General features: G+C 36.9%; 1 protein-coding gene across 1 annotated transcript in view; it reads left to right on the top strand.

Annotated features, from left to right (window-relative positions):
* The window catches only part of GABRB3 (gamma-aminobutyric acid type A receptor subunit beta3), a 227,438-nt gene that overhangs the window by 189,937 nt on the left and 15,229 nt on the right, over window positions 1-22,272 (top strand). Inside the window, exons 6-7 of the mRNA XM_045795434.2 lie at window positions 493-630; window positions 17,964-18,116. Coding sequence (XP_045651390.2) covers window positions 493-630; window positions 17,964-18,116 — 291 coding nt within the window. The remainder of the gene's footprint in view (window positions 1-492; window positions 631-17,963; window positions 18,117-22,272) is intronic.

Below are 22,272 nucleotides of genomic sequence, written 5' to 3'. Positions count from 1 at the left end.
GGACACTATTTTGCCCTGAGAGGTTCTGATTTTATCAAACATTGATTGGTTAAATTCACTCTCAGTGTTTTAACATTTCCATGGGTTTTCAGAGTTGCCTTTCTAAAATTATTTATATTTGAGTTTTCATTTTTTTCTTACAACCATCTTCTTCAGTGCTGTTAATATATATTTTGAATTCATTTCTATGCAACACCCAGTCCTCTACAATTAGGATTTGCAAACAAAACTCTGGTCAGGACATTCAACCTACCCAGTTCCTCTATTTTTCAGCACCAGTGTGGTACAATTCAAACAGCACAGGTAACCAAAAATATTCCAAAGTTAGTTCTTTGAGGACACTTTTTCTCATAGACAAGCACATGAAACATATCTACTTCAAATATGGGCAAGCTGTTATTCCATTTTATTAGTTACGATTTCTTTACCTTTGCATGTATACAAAATGTTGATTCTCCATTTCTGCCATGTCCCTGCTTTCTCTCCTGGCAGATGGCTATACCACCGATGACATTGAATTTTACTGGCGTGGCGGCGATAAGGCTGTCACTGGAGTGGAGAGGATTGAGCTCCCACAGTTCTCTATTGTGGAGCATCGTCTGGTCTCAAGGAATGTTGTCTTTGCCACAGGTGAGTCCTGTGTCCACTCACTGGCTGAGTAGGCAGTGATGGTATCCTAATGAAACTGTGCAACTGAATCACAGCACTTGGTCATCCAAAGATGTACACCATCAATAATTGATCATCTTAGCTATTCCTTTTCTCTGTATCTAAAGGGATTGATAAGCTTTGATGGTAAGGAAGGATCACCTGACAAGGAGATGCACTCAGGGGCTGGTTATTGAGAAGTTAAAAAACTAAGTGAATTTAACCAACCCATGTTTGGTAACATAAGAAACTCTCATCTCTGAGCAGATGGGAGGCTACTGATGGCCTTGGAGGCCAACAAGTAGGAAAGACGAAGGAAGGAAGGAAGGAAGGAAGGAAGGAAGGAAGGAAGGAAGGAAGGAAGGAAAGTAGGAAGGAAAGAAGGAAGGAAGGAAGGAAGGAAGGAAGGAAGGAAGGAAGGAAGGAAGGAAGGAAGGAGAAGGAAGGAAAGAAGGAAGGAAGGAAGGGGAAAAAGGAAGGAAAAGGAGGAGGATCTGGTAGTGGTACTATTCCCCTCCCAGAAGTAAGAGACCTTCTCCCCACTTCTGGGGTAGCAGTCAGCCTTGGTGCAAGAAGTTGTCACACCCTCAGTTAGCGATGCTTCTTGAAACAAGGTATCTTCTCCTGATACTATCTGGTTAAGGTTACCCTGGCCTGGGTTTCATTGTTGTCTTTATTTCAGCTGTCTAAAGACTGAAAAGGTATGTTCTGCTCTCCTGTCTGTCCTTGCTGAGGCTTTATTAAATTACAACTATATGTATTTTAATTTATGCAGTACTTTCTTGTTACCTTTGCATTCCTGCTGAGTGCCATATATTGTGATGGAGATAATAAATAAAAGTGCTTCATAAATTGGAAAGTATTATAAAGACTGCAAACTCTGGGTTGAAAATGCTAAATAGAGGCAGAACTGGAACCTCCCATCTTGGCTTTTTCCTGTCAGTATAGGTTGAACGACAACAAGTAAGTCACAGTTAGCTTTAGTCCTGTGAAGGCATTCATGAAAATCAAGGAAGGCCTGTTCTCTCCACCCGTTGCCTCTGACTGGAATGCCTGTGACCCACAGTCACCTGCCTCCCTTTCATCTGGTCACCTCCAACTCATTCTTTAGCTTAATTTAGATGCCACTTCCTCTGTGAAGGCTTTTTGATCCTGGCCTACACACCTACACACCACTAACCGAGGCTACTCTGCATTCCCATGACTGCATTGACCTTCTTCTAGTTCTGCTGTGCCTCTCTCCTCAAGGATACATCTCCATTAGGAGGGACCTGTCCTGGTCATGGTTCACCCCCAACTCTCCCCACCTTGTGTAATGCCTCCCATGTCCTAGGTATGCAGCAATAGTCCCTGGGTAAGTGAACAATGAGTCAAGTGTCGACTTCCCTCCTCTCCACCCCAGCCTGTAAGAACCACTGGGACATGCCAAGTATAGACAAAAGCCTGAATGTTTAAGACACCAATCAAGTCCATTCTTATGCAGTGCCATTTTATCCTTTGTTGCAAGAGGTGCTACAAATATCCCTATAATCTCTAGAGACACTCATCTTGATGCCCAGATCCAGCAAGTACATGGGCTTATGATTAAGGAATGATTTCTACAACCAAGAAATCTGCCCTGTGGTGAATTGGATAAAATCATTTTTCTGCTTTTAGAACTGGGATTCAAACTTCCATGCTCCAGGTGATATAAGCAAAAGGTCTGTTCAGAACACAAGGGTAGTTTTCTCTTGGTGGAATTAAATGCCCATGCCTGCCTTGGTCTTAAAATCGCTGTTGTGGCCATTAGTGTGCTGCCATGAGGATCTCTTACTGCATTTTCATGCAACCTCAACAGAAAGCTGGGTGAGGTGTGTGCGGAGGATGGAGTGCTTCCATAGGAAAATGCAACCACTTGGAATGGGCTTCCGGAATCCTCTACCACAGAGCCACTCAGAGGCAACTGTTTTCTAAGGGCAATCTTTGTCTTTCTTTGAAGTATTTATATGGTAGAAAATATCCCAAACACATCTGAAAAAAATAGATACTACTGATGTGGGGGATAATATTTAAACTATGCATAGAATCATCAGCCTGTCAGAATGTGATACAATGTCTTCTTCCTAGCACCTTCCAAGTTCTGGAAAGATATAATCCAAAGACATAATCCATGTCAGTCAGTTACAAACCTCCCAAGCTTCAGGTTTATATTTGTGTCACTTTATGTTGTATGTCAACTATACTTCAATAGTAACCTTTTCTTAAAGAGCTTGCAGTTTAAAATTATTCTAATTGGCCTATTCATGAAAAGTGGCATAAGCCACATTGTTTTAAAAAATTATTTTAATTAAATATTACACCGATTTGTTTTCCTTTCCACAAGTGTTCTGAGCTAATGAGATTTTGATCAGTCAACTGGATTGAAGAATTCTGTAGCCTGATAGAATTCTCAAAAAAAAAAAAAAGGAAGTTAATTAAGAACAAATGTTCTGGGGGTTTATTTGGACCAGGCAGAGTCCATGATGAGGATTTAATGTGATTGTTTCCACTTGTACTTCGGCCTGGACGTAAACGTGCGGCCACCATAAGAGTCTGCAGGACAATGTGTGGAGGCAAGCCTGGTTTCAGGAAGCAAGCAAGGCAGATAGAGTGCAAAATGTCAGGAGATATTCATTCTCAGTATCATGCAAGTGAAATTTTGTGCTTTACCCTCCTTGCCCTTGTCCTGCCCATTTGAGGAACTTGTAGAGAGCCCCTTGCTGGTGCATCCCCAGGGTAACATGGGGCTGCAGTCTACAGGGAAGGGAACACATATAAAACCAAGTTATGAATATTCACTCAGAATTGGCATGAACTAGGTGTGGGGCTGGGCCTGGCATCAAGGAGAGAAATAAGGAGTGTCTGGTCCCCTGGGATTTCTCATTGGCCCCCTCATGTTTCAGGGATGTTCCCCCCGATGATGTCACATAGTCTATTATGTAGAAGAGTGTTTAGTGGGAATCAAGCCACAGTAACAGAACTCAATGAAATACGTTCAAGAGACAGTATGTACAGAGTTTAAAAACACAGACGCTGGAGCCAGACTGTTGGAACCTAAGTCCTTACTGAAACTTTCTAGCAGTGTGACCCAGGGCAACTTACTTACCCACTATGAAAAATAGAGATATTAATAATATCTATTTGGTAGGGTTTTGAGAGGATTGCATGAGTTAGTATAAGCAAAAAGGCTAGAATTGTGCCTATATTAACCACTAATTAGCTCTTATTAACTAATAAATGTGTGATCAGGAATGAGGCATGTTGAGGGGTCTGAGAATAGATACTCGAGCAGCTGACCAAATCTTTGTATATTAGAAAATTTATGACATTGTTCCCCTGGACTATTGTGCTACTAATTGCTTATTGGAGGGTTTTAAGAGTAGGGGTTGTCTGAGATTCATATTTGTATCCCAGTGCCTGGCCCACTCAGTAGTTTGAAAACTGAATGGTTACTGAATTGAGGAGAGAAAATCTGACCATCATTACTTAGTATGTATTGACCTATAATCAAATGAATCGGTTCTGTAAAAGATATATTATAAAAAATTAACTAAGAGATATTATATAAAAATATTAATATATTATAAAAATATATTCAAATATTTAAATTACTAAAATATGTATTTTTTTAAAATCCATGTAAAACCCTTCTGTACCTGGGGAGGAAATTGAGTACACCTTTGCCTAGAAAGAGGGAACTGTGTGTTTCCATAAGTGTGTTTTAAAGACAACAAAGAAATGACTGAGAGCATATCAATGAGTAATTACTCAGTTCCTACCATGATTCAACAAATGGTTTTTGGGAAAAATCAACCCCCTTAAACTTGAGAGAAAAATGAAGCAAGACTGCATTACTCTAACTTTTAACCACAACGGCATGCTGTATTATAATTTACAGCACCTTGTTTTAAATATTTTTCACTAATATCCATTGGAGACTGGTAGTGGACAAATAAATTAGCCCAAGTTAAAGTTTAGGAAAACCAAGGCTCAAGAATAATAATAATTTGACCAAATTTGCATAGTAAAGCTAGAAAGGACAGGTGTTAATCCCCAGGTTTCCTAAGAAATAGGAACCCCTAATACATTTTTTGACGAAGATTTTAAAAACTAGTCCTTTTATGCTTTATTTTAAATGATCATTTTCTGTACTTTTACATATTAATATTATAAGGGTTCTTACAAAACAGGTGAATACGTAATTGGGATGACAAATAATGTCCACAGTGCCTGCCGTTAGAGTCTGTGCCACTGTCTCTTTGACATGCCTATGCTAACAAGCCATGTGTTCCTGATGAACAGTGCTTTATGCAGGTCTCTAAAAACTGATATTGAGATTGGAGGCCTCCAAATTCCTAATCCAAAGCCCTAAAATCGTTTCATCCAACACCCAGAAATCTTCGATGTCAAGAAATGTGCCTCCGCCTTCCTGTTCACCTGCACTTGCTGCCAGATTAGTAGCTGAGCAATACCGTTTTCATGAAGCCGTTACCCAGATCCGAGCACTTTGATGACTGGCCATTGCAGGATGGGCTTCAGGCTCCTTCACCTTGTATTCATGTGGAGCACCAACCTGTCCTCCTTAGTTTAGCTCACAAATGTCCCCAGCATGAAGGCTTCATGACGGTTGTTGCATCTAACTCTTTTTCTCTCCTCCAAGCATATGCTCCCACATTCTGCCCAAAGGCTTTGGCTTCTGTTACAGCCCTCATTTGATATATTTTCTTCCTGTTTTTCCATCCAAATCCAGTATATTTTCAGTGGACAGTTCAAACACCTCCACTTAGCTTTCCTTGAGAGGGTCTGTCAGTTATCTCTTTCCTTTGGAAAACTTTGAATCACACATTGATTCTATCATTCCTTTATCAACTGTCAAACATTATTAATTTCTGTCAAATATTATTATCCTCATTCTCATATACATCAGGCATGCAATGATGATCTTTTGAATTAATTTATTGGGTCATAACCAGGTGCTCAAGATTTTCACAAAATGACCAAACCCCAAATATAGATTCTTCTTGAAAGTCAGAGAAGAGAAAAAAGAAAATCAATTATTCTCATTAGGCTCATCATATGTCATTCACAATTTCAATCCACTGGATTCCTTGGAAAGTCTTGGATCCATGATAAATATTCCTTCTTGATCCAGAATTATATTTAAATTTTTTATTAAAGTATAGTTGACACACATTGTCACATTAGTTTCAGATGTACAACATAATGACTTGACAACTCGCTATACATTATGCTGTGCTCACCACAAGTGTAGCTGCCGTCTGTCACCATACAATGCTATTATAATACTATTGACTGTATTCCCTATGCTGTACCTTTCATCCCTGTGACTTGTTCATTCCATAACTGGAAGTTTGTGCCTCCCACTCTCCTTCAGCCATTTCTGTGCCTCCCCCACCCTCTTCTCCTCTGGCAACCATTAGTCTGTTCTCTGTACTTAATGTGTCTGTTTCTGCATTGTTTGTTCATTTGTTTTGTTTTTAGATTCCACATACAAGTGAATCATATGGTATTTGTCTTTCTGTGACTTATTTCACTTAGCATTATACCCTCTAGGTCCATCCAAGTTGTCGCAAATGGCAAGATCTCATACTTTTTAATGAATGAGTTTATAAAGTGAGTACTCAGATTATTCTTTGGCACCTACAATCTGTAGGATGAAGCCAAACCTGAAAACATGCATGGGTAGGACTTTCTAAGAAAAAGGAGGCTGGATTAAAAGGGATACAGAGGGACAAAGAGAAACAATGCAAGGGGGGATTCTCTCCCTCCTGCAACTTGTTACCTAGATATGAGATTACATGGCATTTCCTTTCTGCTTTAGCCATTAAAATAAAAAATGTATTTACTGTAGTCAAAGTACTTCTATTTAATGTGTCATCTACTTCTGTAAGACCCAGTAGGTGTCTATGGTAGAATTTCAGGAAATACTGAATTCGTATTTATAAAATAAGTAGAAACTTATATTAGTCTTTGAAATTCTTTTGATTGAAATCTGAAAAGATATTGGTGTTCTATATAAGCCTTTAGGAATAATGTAAGAAATTTTTACTGAACTTAACTTTTAAACCTGCTCTAGATTGATAATCCTGAAGCATTAAAAGTTGGGGTCTAGAAAAATTCTCTCAAAAATATTTAACAAAGCAAGTGTTATATCATTATATTCTAATTACTGAAATTAAACCAGTGACACAAGCAGGAATTTCAATAAAGAAAAGATTTTCACTTTTTCAATCCAATTCCTGTTTAAACATAATAAATATACATGTGTTACTGAAGTACTTGGGATGTGCCAAAAATATCTGGCTGAATGTCCTTAAAGAAAACAGATCCCAATTCATTAAAACTATGTGAGAATTTTAAGTAAATTGTCAAACTCCAGCCTTAAAGACTTCTAGACTTCAATTAAGCAAGACATTCCTAAGAGCGGTTAGAATTTTTCTCATGCTTTATTTTTTTATACAAAGACATAGATTGTTTTTTTCTTTTTTCCTTTAATGATAACTTTTAAAACTTTTTTGTAAGAGCACATATATAAAAATACTTAAAATATAAATGTAGAGTTATGTGGATTATCAGAAAGTGAACAATCTTACAACTGCAATTAGGTCAAAAAGTAGAACTCTGAAGTCTTCACTCTGACTTCTCCTAATTTCCTCACCTCCCTCCTTCTCAAAGGAAACCACTATCTTGTCACAAGGTAATTTCGTGTTTTTGAACCTTATTTAGTGGGATAATAGAGTTTGAATTAATTTGTGACTGTCTTCTTTGACTGAACATTATGTTTATGAAATCCGTCCATGCTGCTGTAGTTCATTTATTTTCGTTGCTATACAACGGTGCAACTACACCACATTTTGTTTATCCACTCTACTGCAGATGTAGATTTATGACTAATGCTACTATGAACATTCTTGTACTTGTTGTTTTGTGAATATATGCACACACAGATGCTGAGTGTATACCTGGAAGTGTAACTGTGAATGTTCAAGCTTAATGATTATGCCAAACTGTTTTCCAAAGTGGTTTTACCAATTCACATTCATACCAGTAATGCACGAGTGTGCCTTTTGCCCCACAACCTTGCTAGCATTTCACATGGAAGTCACCTGCTGGCTATTAGTTGATATTCTGTGGTTTTAACTTCCATTTTCCTGAGTACTAGTGAGATTAAGCACTTTTTCTTATTGGTTATTTGGACATTCTTTTTTTGAACTACTTACTTGTACAAGTCTCTTTTGTGAATTATCTGTCATTAATTTATTTGAATGATTTATACATTTTAGGTGTAAGTTTGTTATGCATTACAGTATGTCACAAAAATGTACTTTTTTACATTGAGACCTACAGTCCACCTGCAATTGACTTTTGTGAATGGTGTGAAGTATGGGTTGGATTTTATTATTTTCCACAGCACCATTGCTTTGCAGCAACACATTTGTCATAAATTGTTTGTATGTGCAGAGATCTGCTTTTGGACTTTACATTCTGTACCATGGGCTTTTTTATCCATCTTTGTACCCCTTAGTTCACAGTGTTAATTACTGTAGCTTTAAGTAGAGCAGATACTTTATTTACTGTTTACTATCGACTTTACTATTACTCTTTATTTACTATTGACTTGATTATTTTGGGCCCTTCACATTTCCTTATAACTTTTATAATCAAATCATTAATTTTCACCTAGAGGGGTGCCTGGGTGGCTCAGTCAGTTAAGCATCTGACTTCGCCTCAGGCCATGATCCCAGGGTCCTGGGATGGAGCCCCACTTCTCCCTGTCCATCCCTCTCCCCACTCGTTCTCTCTCTCTCTCAAATAAATAAAATCTTAAAAAAAGTTTTCACCTAGAAAATGGTGTGGCTTTTGATTTAGGAATGCCTTACTTAATTTGGTGAAAAGGCACATTGTTATAATTTTCCAATCTGTATATATTTTATCTCCATTTATATAGGTCTTCTATAATTTGTAGTAATAACATTTAGGGTTTTCTGCACAGAAATATTGCACATCTTTGTTAAACTTTTTTTGATATTTGATATTTTCTGATGTAATTATAGATGGTAAAAATTTTTGACATTATTTCTTGTTTTTTGCTAATATATAAGAACACAATGATTTCTTATTGAACAACTTTGCTAAAGTATTTATTACTTCTGACAATTTATCTGACATGTTTTTTTTACCTTTTCCCAAACACTGCAGAGAACTTTATGCATCTTTACTCACCATTTCTTCATTCTGACTTATATTTGCTATTGTAATTATATATTATAATTTTATACATATTTACAACCCTGAATACTATTGTTGTTGTTAAATGTTCACTTAGATATAATTTAAATGTTCTCTTTTCTTTGTTATTCCTTTGTTCTCTTATCTCCAAGTCACTATCTGTGAATGTTTTCTTCAGCCCAAAGAACTTTTATTTTTTCCTAAAAAATATTTTTAAAATATTTTCTTTAGTCTGAGTCTCCTGGTCACAAATTTCTTCTAGTTTTTTTTTTTTTTTAACTGTTTATGATCTTATGTCATATAGTCTTATAAGATGGTTCTAGAAATTTAGATTGGCATTTTTTTTTTCCATTTGAAGATGTTATTTCATTGTACCTGGCTTCCACTCTTTCTATTGAGAAGACCCTGCTGGTCTAATTGGTGCTCTCAGATTAATCTGTTTTTCATCCACCTCTAGGAATTTTTCATGATTTTTTTCTCTTTGTTTTTTTATTTCATTGGTATTTATGGTGTACCAAGATATGGTTTTCTCTGTAACTGGAGTTTGTAGATCTTCCTGAATCTTTGGCTTGAGGTCTTCTAGCACTTTTGGAGCGTTCTCAGCCATCACTGCCTTTGCTCTATTCTCTCCTCCATTTTTCTTCTAGGATTCCAATTTTAATTCCAATTTTGCAATTCCAAAATTGGATTTTCCGACTATATGTTCCATATATCTCACTCTCCCTTTTAAAATTTTCATTTTATTTTCTCTTCATGCTTCACTATGGAATTTTCTTCCAACTTATCTTTCAGTCCAACAATTTTCTCTTCGTTTGTGTTTAATGGGCTGTTATTATCCATGGAGAAATTGTGGGCATAATTCAAAGTGTACAATGATGTCTTCCTTCCTCAGAGAGGATCTATGCTTAGCTCTGTCAGGCAGCTAGAGGCATTAGCAATCCAGGACAGGTAATTCTGAGTTCAGATCCAGTCCTCGTACATGTTAATCCTTCTGGTTTATCTTTACTTCTTGGACAGAGCTCTTTGGAATCCCTACTTGATGTTCTCTGTCTCTGGTGTCTGCTCTTTTAGTTCATGAATCTGTCAAATGTCCTACTTAGTTTCTCATCTTTCCCTTCTAGAAAGTACATGTTTCAGCTACCTGAAATGTGACTCACCTCTCTCAGTTTCTTTTTTTCTCCAGATCTCGGCCCAGATTTTTACTGGCTTGCTATTTTTCCAGTGTCTTCAGGGAGGTGTATTTAAATTTTGCCCATTTTCCTCTAGTTGTTTCCATTGGAAATGTTGCCTATTCTATAATACTCAAATACCATTGGTCTTTTTTTCTACTCCTCTTTATTTTTTCAGGAAAAAAGTACACTTGTTTCAATATATAATATTTACTTAGTTCAGACTACTAAAACATGAGAGTAAAAAAAATTAGGATAAATTTTGCAGTCACATTTTGGAAAATATAATTCTGTATTTTTCCAATAACATCATATAGAGGAAACACTTACCCCAAGTGCTGTAAAGCTCAAAGGAGATCTGAGTCCTTGCTTGTAATAATAAAACCCTGTGGGGGGAACAAAAAAACAAAGCACTTGAATAACATTTGGTAAGGGAATCAGGTTAAAAGAAATATTGCATTAAATTTATTTTGATAAATATATCCAGCTAATAATCGAAGAGCTCCTTAAATATCACTCTGGATACAGGATCACCAGATTGAGACTTCGTTTTTTTGTATTGGTCTTGAATGTATATTCTGCTGACCAGCAAAATTTGGGATGTATTTTTTGTTTTTGCCAAATCTGAAACTTACTCCTAACTTTTTAGTTTTGTGTGAGCTAAAAGACTGAAATTTTTGCTAGATACATGAAAAACAGATTATTTAATATGCTTCTTTAATTACATGGTGTTTTTATTTCTCTTCCTTTTTTTTTTCCCCCCCCTGGGGTACATTTGGACTGATATCTTCTGGCTTTATTTCAAAATACTTCTGCCAAGATTAGAAGAAAGAAAAAGAGAAGGATCCCAAAATGAATGATAATGAAACATTTCTGTTAAGATATGTGAATTTTCTGTCTTTCAAAAATCAAGTTTCAAAATACCATTTTGCTTTTCATTAATGATTATGACATATTACAAGTGTTTTTAAAGTCTGCACATCATGCTGTTAATACATTCATTTAATTTTCCATAATGTCCATTTGTGAACTCCATGCTTTAGTAAACTAAAGCCCTGTGATCAAATAATTGCCCATTGGGTCTATAAATAACATCTACTATAGGTCTAGAGAATGTATTATATGAAATGTTAAAAAAAAGATTATCATCTCTATCTTATTTCCAATATAATTTAACCTTAAATTCTAGAGGCAAATTCCCATTCTTTTTCCCCCATTGACTTTTGTTAGAAGGATCCTAAGAGACAGTTCATCTGTGTTTGGTAGCCAAATGCTAATCCTTGAGTCCAAAATGGTGGGCCCAGAGCAAGCTTACTCTCAGTACTAAATGACAACTTAGCTATCACATCTTGTTGCTATGAAATCATTTTCCTGTAAGGTGTACAACATAGTGATTCCATAGCTCAGTACATTATACTATGCTCACCACATGTGTAGCTATCATCTGTCACCATACAACTGTTTCAATACTATTGACTATATTTCCTATGCTGAACCTTTCATCTCCATTATTTATTCATCCCATAACTGGCAGCCTATATCTCCCACACCCCTTCATCCATTTTGCCCATCCACCACACTTTTCCCCTCTGGAAACCACCAACTTGTTCTCTGTATTTTGGGCCTGTTTCTGCATTGTTTGTTTATTTATTCATTTATTTTTGTTTGTTTGTTTGTTTTTGGTTTTTTTTTTAGATTTTATTTATTCATTTGACAAAGAGAGACAGAGAGAGAGAGCACAAGCAGGGTAAGAGGCAGAAGGAGAAGCAGACCCCTCCTGGCTGAGAGCCGGTTTCAGGGCTCGATCCCAGGATACAGAGATCATGACCTGAGCCAAAGTCAGATGCATAACCATCTGAGCCACCCAGATACCACATACAAGTGAAATCATACAGTATTTGTCTTTCTCTGTCTGACTTATTTTACTTAGCATAATACCATCTAAGTCCATCCATGTTGTCACAAATGGCAAGATCTTATTCTTTTTTATTGCTGAGTGTGTGTGTGTGTGTGTGTGTGTGTGTGTGTGTGTGTGTGTGTGTGCAAACCACATCTTCTTTATCCATTCATCTATCACTGGACACTTAGGTTACTTTCATAAGTTGGTTATTATAAATAATGTTGCATAGAGGTTCATATATCTTTTTGATTAGTATTTTTGTATTCTTTGGGTAAATAACAAGTAGTGGAATTACCAAATAGTATAATATTTCTAGATCTATCTTTTTTGATTGTAGTCATCCTAATGAGTGTGAAGTGGTATCTCATTGTGGTTTTGAAATGCATTTCCCTAATAAGTAATAATGTTGAGCATCTTTTTATGCTCTTATTGGATAGTTTCTTTTTTGGAGAAATGTGTATTCAAGTCCTTTGTCCATTTTTAAATTTAGTTGTATTTTTTGTAAACCTTCTTTATATTTTCTAGATACAAGATCCATATCAGATATATGATTTGCAAATATTTTCGTCCATTCTGCTGGTTGTCTTTTTATTTCCTTGATGGTTTCCTCTGCAGGTTAATAGTCTATAGTTCTGATGAAGTATAACATCTTTTTTTTTTTTCACTTGTGATATTCTTGCCCTATTTTAGCACACGAAAACTGAGGGTCTAATAGGACAGTCAGCTTCCCAAAGGAATATTCCAAATAAACCATGAGGCTGAAACTAGATCCTTTGGACACCCCGACTCTTTGCTCCACAGTCATGTGATACAACATTCTGGTTTTACTGTGGAGAATCAGAATCATTGCCTATTGAAACAATTTTTTGAGCTCCAGTCCTGTTTTTCGTCTTTGTCTCTTTCCCTTTTCATATATATCCTTCCCTTCATGGTTTTTTTTTAAACATAAAATGATTAGTGGGACTTGTAATGGGAGCAAGAAAATCACTAACACTATTTTGAATTGTAGGTTATGTTATAACGTGAGAAAGTAGATTATAAATGAATGAGACAGCATGATTAAAAACCCAGGAGCATCACTGAGAACTTACAAACCTTCTTAGGCAATGGTGGGAGAGCGCCCCACAGTAGCCACCTTAAAGATGGAGAGCCACGTGTGTATAGTTCAGCTCTGCTACATTTGCTAAAATTGTTTATTACTTTATGGACACATTTGAGTGGCTCTCTCCCTCCACAAAGGTGACACAATGTCCACATTTTTTATGAGTTCTTTAACAATATTAATGCTTTAGAGAGCAATTTTAATTTAGGCTAGGTTAAATATCCAGAGCCTTGTTTTTGGCATAACTTTTAGTGCATCTAGGGAGAAAAGGTTGAGATCAGCATCTTCGATAGGTAATTTTGCCAAAGAAGCCCTGAATTGGAACAATGCACTTGTGTTCAGGGACTGTTCCTCTGTCTGTTGGCTCAGCACCTACTTGGGAACCTGACCACATCTGCATTGGCACACAGGCTTTAGGGTTTCTGTGCCTTTCTGTTGTAATTTTTAAGCTTCTATTGCTGTTTTGAAGGATATATCTTGGTGTAGCTGACTCACTACTTCTCAACTTTATTAACCACTAGCTATGATCATGCAGGGAGTTTTCCCATGGATACAGCATACATCACAGCATTTTCCCTGCAGTGTAAGGACTTTGTCTAACAGATCTACAAAAAGACTTTTATGTGGTCTTTAGGATGCATATCAAATGGCAAAGGCCTTGACCTAGAACATATCTCAACATCTTGGAGAATTCTTGTGTTTATTAACATTCTGAGGTCTCTTTCTCATGGCATATTGAAAGGCTTTTCTTCATTTGGCCCAGCTGAGTCTTTTACCTTGAAGGCTTTCCTGCTTCCTTGCCTGAAAAAAAAATTTTATTCAACCAGGAATAGTATCTTAGTTCAGATGCCATGAAACCTCTCTTGCATCACCAAATCACATGCTCTAAAATATTTTTGTATCACCAGACTGGCTCTTAGCTCTGTTTTATCAAGGTCAGTCTGTATGAGTCTCTCTGACATGGATTAATTGGTGCTAGTTGAGAGTGTAGACTCTTTTCTTTTTCATCTTTGTTGTCTGCTTCATTCACCATTCCCACCTCTAGAATTATGAGACTGGAATGGACGGGGCAAATGGGGAATGCCTAAAACTTGGTTTGATTTAAAGTGGCACTTCAATTTCAACAAGTAGAATATATTTACCAAACAAATACATAAGAAAATGGTATGTTTCTTAATTTCTAGTTCTGTGTTACTCTAAATTTTGTGTTATATCTTGGCAAATTTTCAGAGATTCAGGTTTTTTTGAAATCAGATTAATATTCTCTTCCTCAAGGTCTGTAATGATCTTCTAAGTATTTGACTATCTATCCATTCGTGTCATTGGCCTCCATGTTACAGGGGACAAGAATTCCCAACAGTGTCAATCATACTTCATTTACATAGGTATCGATATTTGCCTCTGTTGGGGACGGTTTCCTGGAAGGAGGTATACTTTGGAAAATATTAATAAAGTTAACTTGGAAAATGGAAAGTTGGGGAATATGGTAGATTACATTATTACTCAAAATATATTTGCTGCTCTCCCCTAAGAAGGGACTACAGTATTCTCCAATGAAATAAAGATTGTCAGTAAGGCTTGCTCTAGACAAGGAAATGTGAGGGCAGTTGAGTGTGGTGTTTCTCCCACAATATCCAGCAGTGCTCCAGATACAGAAAGCTAAGTGGATATTTAGCACAAGAAAAAAAAAATCCTTGTTTTCTGCTACAGAGATTTGGGGGGGCCTTTTGTTACTGCAACATAAGCCAACCTATGCTGATGAATACAGAAACTATTCTAAGTAGAGTGATTATAGTGAGACATATCTGAAACAAAAGCAGCAAATGAGAATAAGTAAAGCATGAGATTGTCATGAATTTGCAAAGTAAGATCCAACATTGAAGTTACTTCAATAAAGATATTGAAGTTGCTGTGGGATTTCAAACTAAGATTCAATAAAGATATTGAATGTTTTCAGTATTACACTTGCTAGAAAGTCACGTAAACAAACCAAATATTCCTGTTTTCATGCATACAGATGTATTTGTGGATAACCTATGATAGTTTAGACACTTACCGAGGCATCACAGTATATGAAAAATATATCACTTCACAAACGCTGCCTTGGGGACTACAACTTACTAAGGAAGATCTTGCCTTGTTGAATAGTAATAATTTTAATGAAAAAGAAAATGACTCAAGAAGGTAATCACTTCCATTTGGAGGAAAGTAGAAAGGATTCATGGAAGATGTGGCATTTGACCAAGGCTTTGGAGTGTGGATAAGGAAAGACATTTCATAAGGAAGGAAGAATGTGTATAAATCAGCAGAGGCAGGAAATATGGACAATTATTTTGAGGCAGTGACAACACTCTTTGGGCTAGAAAATGGTCTGCTTAATGAAGAGATATAGTAAAAAATAAAACCGAAGTTAATTTGGGGAGACATTTTGGAGAAACTAAAATTCCCAGATGCATATTTGGACCTTTATAGGAAGCAGTGAGCCACAGAAGATTTTGAATATGGGTTGACAGTAAGTGTCCATGCTGTGCTTCAGGAATGTGTGGCTGGAGCATAGGGCAGGGATCTGGAGATGGGAAAGCCTACAATGAGGCTCTGACCCAGCTCTATAGCACATCATGCCAATGATCCACATATACATAAAATGTAATATAAACAAAATAGAATTTATCAAACCGATGTCAGGGAAGCTTTATTCCATTGATGGTGTTGGGAGGATTGGTAGGCTGTTTGTGGAATAAAAATCAATGTACATGAATAGTTCATATTGAGCGCTGAAATAATTATCAACCTTAAAAGTAGGTCTGTGGTTAAACTTCTGTTGTGAACTTACCTAAGCCTAAAAACAAGTTTTAAAAATAACAAGGAAAAAATGAAATGGAGAAATTCTATATACAAAAAAGTTAAGTATTTTTATGTCCCCCACTCAAATCCATTACAAGTTTTAAAACAAACAACTGAGAAAATGCTTGCAGACAATACAAACAATGATTAGTATCAAAAGAGCTTAAATAAATAGGTGAAAACAATAAGAGGAACAAAAAATGAGAAAAATGAATAAGTAGTATAATCAGAGTACTTATGAGCTTAAATACAGAGGAAAAACAGACGTTTAGGAATAACGCAGTTAAAGGAAGTGATTGGAAAAGACAATTTTTCCCAAAGAAATTAGCAAAAGTTATTTTTAAGAAATATTATGGAACATTGTCATGTTTACAAGGTGAGATAGATGATTCTATAAAGGGCTCATGGTGGCGTGTATACTGGTATGATTCTTTGGCAAAACAATTTGGCAATAAGCAACAAAAGCCTAAACATTGGCCCAGCAATTCCTCTTTTGGCATATTCATCCTAAGGAAATAAGTCCAAATACAGAAAAAAGACTCTACTCAAGGATATTCTTTAGAATATTATATATAGTTTTGTAAAAACAGAAATAACCTAAATTTGTAGCATTCAGGAAAATGTATTTATAAACTAGAGTACATATGTATATATTTGAAGGAAAATTCAGAAGATTTTAAATTGTGTTTACAAATAATTTGAGTAAGTATGAAAATGTTTGTGCTCTGATGACAGTATGCTATATGCATTTGATCAGTGCTATTTAAAAGAAATACTACATACACACAAAAACTACTGGAGGAAACTTCACAGATTGTCAGCCTTTAGGTGCTAAGTCCCTTAGGTGACTTCTTTTCTCCTTTATATAATTCTGGCTGAAAATAGTTGATGCCAAAGTAGAAGCCTGGAGAAAAATCTTCATCTTCAGTATAGAACTAATAGTCATATGAGTAAATCAGGCTGCTAAAGAAAAGAATATAGGGACAAAAAGAGAAGAAGACCTGGAATGAAGTCTGGAAAATGCATATATTTGGGTGCAGGAGGAGAATAGGAGCTTGTCAGTCTTGGAGTAGAAGGAGGTCAAGAGAAGCAAGGTACATCAATCTCAGGAAGGGAGCACCGTCCATCAGTGATGATGGGAGGGAAAGAGACAAGGAAGTTGGTGATTAGAGAAGATCATTGAGTTTCCACTGGTTGACCTTCTAGCAACTTCACTAGATTCTAGATCAGGAGCTGGGAGGTTTGGGACTGATAGAGTGGACAGTTGAAGTGGACAGGAGGAAATAGAGCCTACCCTTGCTTTACTCTAAGAAAAGCAAAATAAAACAGAGAAGGCAAATATAAAACAAAATGTGGCATAATCAGTGGGCGATTTTCTTACTCTGTGATGGTGGGGTTCCAAATGTGTACTAAGTGGAACTCACACATCAGATTAGCACTGGGAATCACTTACAGTAAGTGGACAAGGTGCTTCTCTGAGGCTTTCTTTAATGCCTTGTCTGTGGTCAGAGTGGAGCATCGCAGCGTCCACTGTCACCTTCTGTACAACTGGACCTGCTTCTCTCCAGCTCTCAGGGAAGCCAGGATGTGTCTTTAGATGAGTATCAGTAATTCAAATATCTGTGTACAGTGTTGCTCTAGATGGGTGGAAGGGACAACTGGTAAAAGCCATTTTGCCCAATAAAATCTTGAGCCAAATCTCCCCTATTTACAATGGAGAAGAGAACAATCAATAAGATATCTGGCATGATTCTGTATTCTAAGCTGAAAACTCTCCCAGAGTTTTCCCAGGGATAGTTCTCAGCTGAGCACTTGGCTTTAGAAGAGTATCCTCATTATTCTCCTATAGACTGAAATGGACTCTTCTCCCAATTCTTCTGTACATCCCATTAGGCTGACAGAAGCAAATTGCATGGGACACCTCTCGGTTCATGGGCTTTTCAAAGGCATGCTGTTGAACCATGGAGGTCAAAGCAAGCTCTTTTGTCTGCCATGTCTTTTCTCCAGTGTAATCTTTGTCTGTTTACCATAGGTGCTTATCCTCGGCTCTCACTGAGCTTTCGATTGAAGAGAAACATTGGATACTTCATTCTCCAGACTTACATGCCCTCTATACTAATTACGATTCTCTCATGGGTGTCCTTCTGGATCAATTATGATGCATCTGCGGCTAGAGTTGCTCTTGGTATGTGCTATTTTTAAATGATATCTAAAATGTAAAGTAACCGTATCATTACAGTATTAAGGAAGTTCAGAGGCAAGAGTTCAACTACAATTTTTTGACATCATGACACCAGTCTTGCCCATACAGTCACTTTTTATCTTGAAACAATAATTTCATGCATGATTCCCTTGATGCGTTAATTTAATTATAAGGCTCAAATTTTCAAGCCCATGAAAAGGAAAATATGCTTGCTGAATATTTGCATAATAAAACTATTTTTGACACTAATTTTAAAGCAAGGATTAACATCTCCTGTTCAAAATTGTTCTGTGGCCCAGAAAGAAGACTTGATTAATTGGGCATTCATCTTTTTTAAGTCAGAAAAATAGTCAAATATTATAGCATGTAATTGGAATTACATAATTTAATGAACATTTAAATATGTGATTAGATTCTGAGTGATTCTCCAGAGATTTAGTGATCTGTATTGGCCACTGGTCATTTGGCAACTGGATTATTAGCTGATGTACAATATATTTTATAGGTTCCAATAATATTTCTAATATTTTTAAATTAGTAAAGGAAGGCTTATATTTTCAAAAGCGTTATTCTCTATTCAGCTAATTATTGTGAAACTGCATAGACGAAATAATCATTTAAATACATTTTGGATAAGTGCAGAGCTGAAGAGCAATTGGTAGGGTTGAATTCAATTCTCAAAAGCAAAATTATCAATAATACTTTTAAAAATTGATGGAAAATAATTATCAATACATTTGCTGGTAAATTAGCTTACAAAGAATCATAAGAATTCAGGGTTCCAGTTATCCCTCTTTCTTCCTTTTTTTTTTTTTTTGTTTTGTTTTTCATCTTTTTCCAGGACTTCAAGTTGATTGACACTGTTTTCCCTAGAAAAATGTATGTACATGTATGTATGCAGATGTCTGGTTTAGACTCACAGATAGGTGACTTGCAGAGTTACATTTAAGGTTAGGTTAACACACAGGAAATCAGGTAACTACTCTTAAAAGTGTTAGATGAATAAAAAGCTAGTTTGAGAAGAAGTATCTAAAAACTGTTATGCATTTTTAATGCGTATGGTAAGAAAAGCATCCCTAAAAAAGATCTCTAGGATTTTCCTCTGGTCTGCAGAGGTTACCCTGTAGCAATAGTCCTTTTCTGTAAGTTCCCTCCCCCCCCCCTTTTTTTTAATGTTACTAGATTACTCTTTGTTAGATTATTTTCTCTTCTTCACACCTGGAAAAGCCAGAACCTAAAATGTATTTGGAGGGGCAGATCTAAATTTTGCAGACCTGTTAGCTTATACAATTTCAAGAGTCTCTCTTTAAGGAAGAGAACATAAAATAGACAAATATAAAATTTCTAGGACCCCACCCCAAGCCTGGATGAGGACTATGCAAGTAGAGACCTGAAGCTAAAACTTCTAGCATTTCACATTGAATCAGCCTTGGAGAATTTGTCATTATTGAGATAATAAGAGAAATATAAGTACCAAAGAACTGTAATTATCTGGCATCAATAGGAGTGAGGTGTACTAAAAATGCGAATCTCTAAATTTTCTAGATATGCACGTTCTATAGCTCCTTAATTGTAAAACACTGTCTTCCACAATATTAAATAACCTATCTGAAGTGAGCTGTATTCAGCCCAACCTCATTACAGTATGTGAAAGTAGATTCCACTTTTTCTAACAGAACAGCATTATGATTATAAACCTAAATCATCCTGTTATGGCTTTGCTAGGACAAAGGAATCGTCTGTCCCGAGTTGCTAAGGCTTCACCACTGGAGGAGTGCCAGGTTCTAACTGATGTCACAAGTCTGGGAGGCAGATTTGAGTACAGAGGCAGAAGTGAATGGACATTTGCCAGCATCCGGATGAACCTGAGGCCTGGGGGTCTGGAAGGGTCACAGCGTCTGAGCAGACAACAGTCCAGCAGGTTCAGCTCTCAGTGTGGATACCAGCGTGCTTACTCCCTTTGCCCCACCTTCTGCCTATGTAGAACAGGGTCTCTGAGCCTGGTCTGCAGGGATTGGGAGATGTCACCAGGTCACCTCCAATAACTTAAGGGAAAGTATATCATAGGGTCATGAATACTGAATAACAACACGATAATCATTAAGCTGGAATTTGCCAAATACTCAGGTTCCAGGTTCTCTGCAAGGCCATTAATGGGGTTGCCTTATCTGTTCAGCAGAACAGCCATAGTACAATAAGCAATGTTATTGTTCCCATTTTACAGAGCAGGAAAATTAGCTACGGAGAAGCTACATAACTGGTACAAAGTCATATGACATTAAGTGTCAGAAGAAAGATTTTAATCCAGTTAGTCTGACTCCAGGGTTCTCTCCCTTAACCACTACAGGTGATTCCTATAGTGTCAGTAGACGCAAGAGTTATCTTGTCTATTACATTGTAAAAAAACAAGGATTAAAAAGGAAAAAAAAAAAAGCTAAGCAAGAACTATTATTATTATTGAGGGATCCCTCAGAATCTTTAAAATGCTAATGTGCTCTGTGCCTCTTTAAGAAGATATGGCCACGGTTTGGGGGCTTTAATTGGAGAAATCCTCCTCCCCCCAGCTCCATTCCACCTGTCTTGTCTTGTACCACACCTTTTGAAATGCTTTGAGTGCTGTTATCAGCATCCTGAATGCCTGCACCATGATGAATGCACCTCATTTCTAAATGAGATCTTGAGGTACAGGTCTGTGCAGAGGGTGTTCAGCAAAGACGTCTATGGAGCACCTTCTGGCTCAGGGCTCTGCTGGACCTGCAGTTGCCTGGGGTTGTCTCTCTATTGAGAAGGGAAACACTGGTCCTTCACAAAGCTGTGTTGCACTGCTGTTCTGTATGCTTCAGGGTTTTATGCTTCTACTGATCAGGGGCTGGCTCCCAGATCTGTCGAATTGTTGGTGTTACAAGCCATCAGGCTGCAAAGTTGGGAGTTGTAATTAGATGGTGTTCCTCAAACCCCTGAAGTGAATAATAGTGCTGGTCCTTTTAAAAGGAAAAATTTAAACTGAAATAATTTAGGCCACATTATTTTGATCACAAAGAAGAGAAATAAAATATCTTTTGATTAAAAGATGCAAATTATGTTATTTCATAGTCATCTTTATAAATGCAGTTTTTCAAATACTCTATTTTATTAGCATAATTTAAATGAGAAATAATTTGAGGCTAACAATTAGTAGAAAGACTGAACAGCTTGATCAGTGTACAAAGAACATGGAAAGCACCGTTCAGTCATCTCCTGTACTGCAGTTGGATGGGTCCCCTTAGAGGGCGGAAGTTCAAAACAAGGCTGTGGCTGTGGGTCTTTTGCCAGGAAACCTGAAGCTACTGAAAAATTTCTTTTTCTGTAATGATAATAGCAAATATGATTATTTGTTGTTATTAGTGTTAACAATGCCAGTTATTGTTTATCAACATATCACCAATGGTTTTCAGGAATCATATTTAGACTTCACAATAGCTCTAGACAATGGTGTGGACCCATCAAGGCTCAGGTCATGCTTCTGGGAAGTGGCAGAGCTAGGCTTTTGGCCTGGGCCATGTGACTGTACCATCCAAGTCTGTGAATCACTACAGTCCACCATCATCTACAATATCTAGATAGGAAGTAAAATGATACAAAGAATTAGTAAATGCACTGGCCTTTTAAGCTAAGAGCTAATGTGAGCCCAAACAGAGGACTCATCCCAAAGCCATATTGTTAAGAGACTCCTTGAGCCTGAGCTGATGGACCTGAGCTAGGGTGCTGTCCCATTTCCCTCAAGGGTGCTTTTCCCAGGCTGAGTGCCTTTGACATGCGCTGGCTCTTCCTATCCCTGTGTTTTCAGCCCATTTCCCAGGACATTCACTGAGACCTGTATCATACATGTCCACTCAGAATAGTCAACTGGAGAGCCAAAAGAGTCAACTGGAGAGAACCAAAGCATTCATGCTTTCCAAATACATTTGGAAGAAAAAAAGTTGTGGCAGCAAAAGTACAAAATTATTGAATAATGGTGAGAACACCTAATTTTGTAGTTTTCATGGTGTTTTCACATTTATTTGTAAACTGTAATCATACCATTGCCATTTTCAAATTTTAAAAGTCCCCAGGTGCACACAAATGTTACTTTAAAGGGGAATCTTAAAATATTCTGACA

The sequence above is a fragment of the Ursus americanus genome, chromosome 28 (assembly GCF_024610735.1).
Source record: "Ursus americanus isolate L20-20 chromosome 28, mUrsAme1.1.p, whole genome shotgun sequence".
Taxonomy (NCBI): domain Eukaryota; kingdom Metazoa; phylum Chordata; class Mammalia; order Carnivora; family Ursidae; genus Ursus; species Ursus americanus.
Note: the sequence above shows the minus strand (reverse complement) of the source record. Positions and strands in the feature narration are given on the sequence as shown.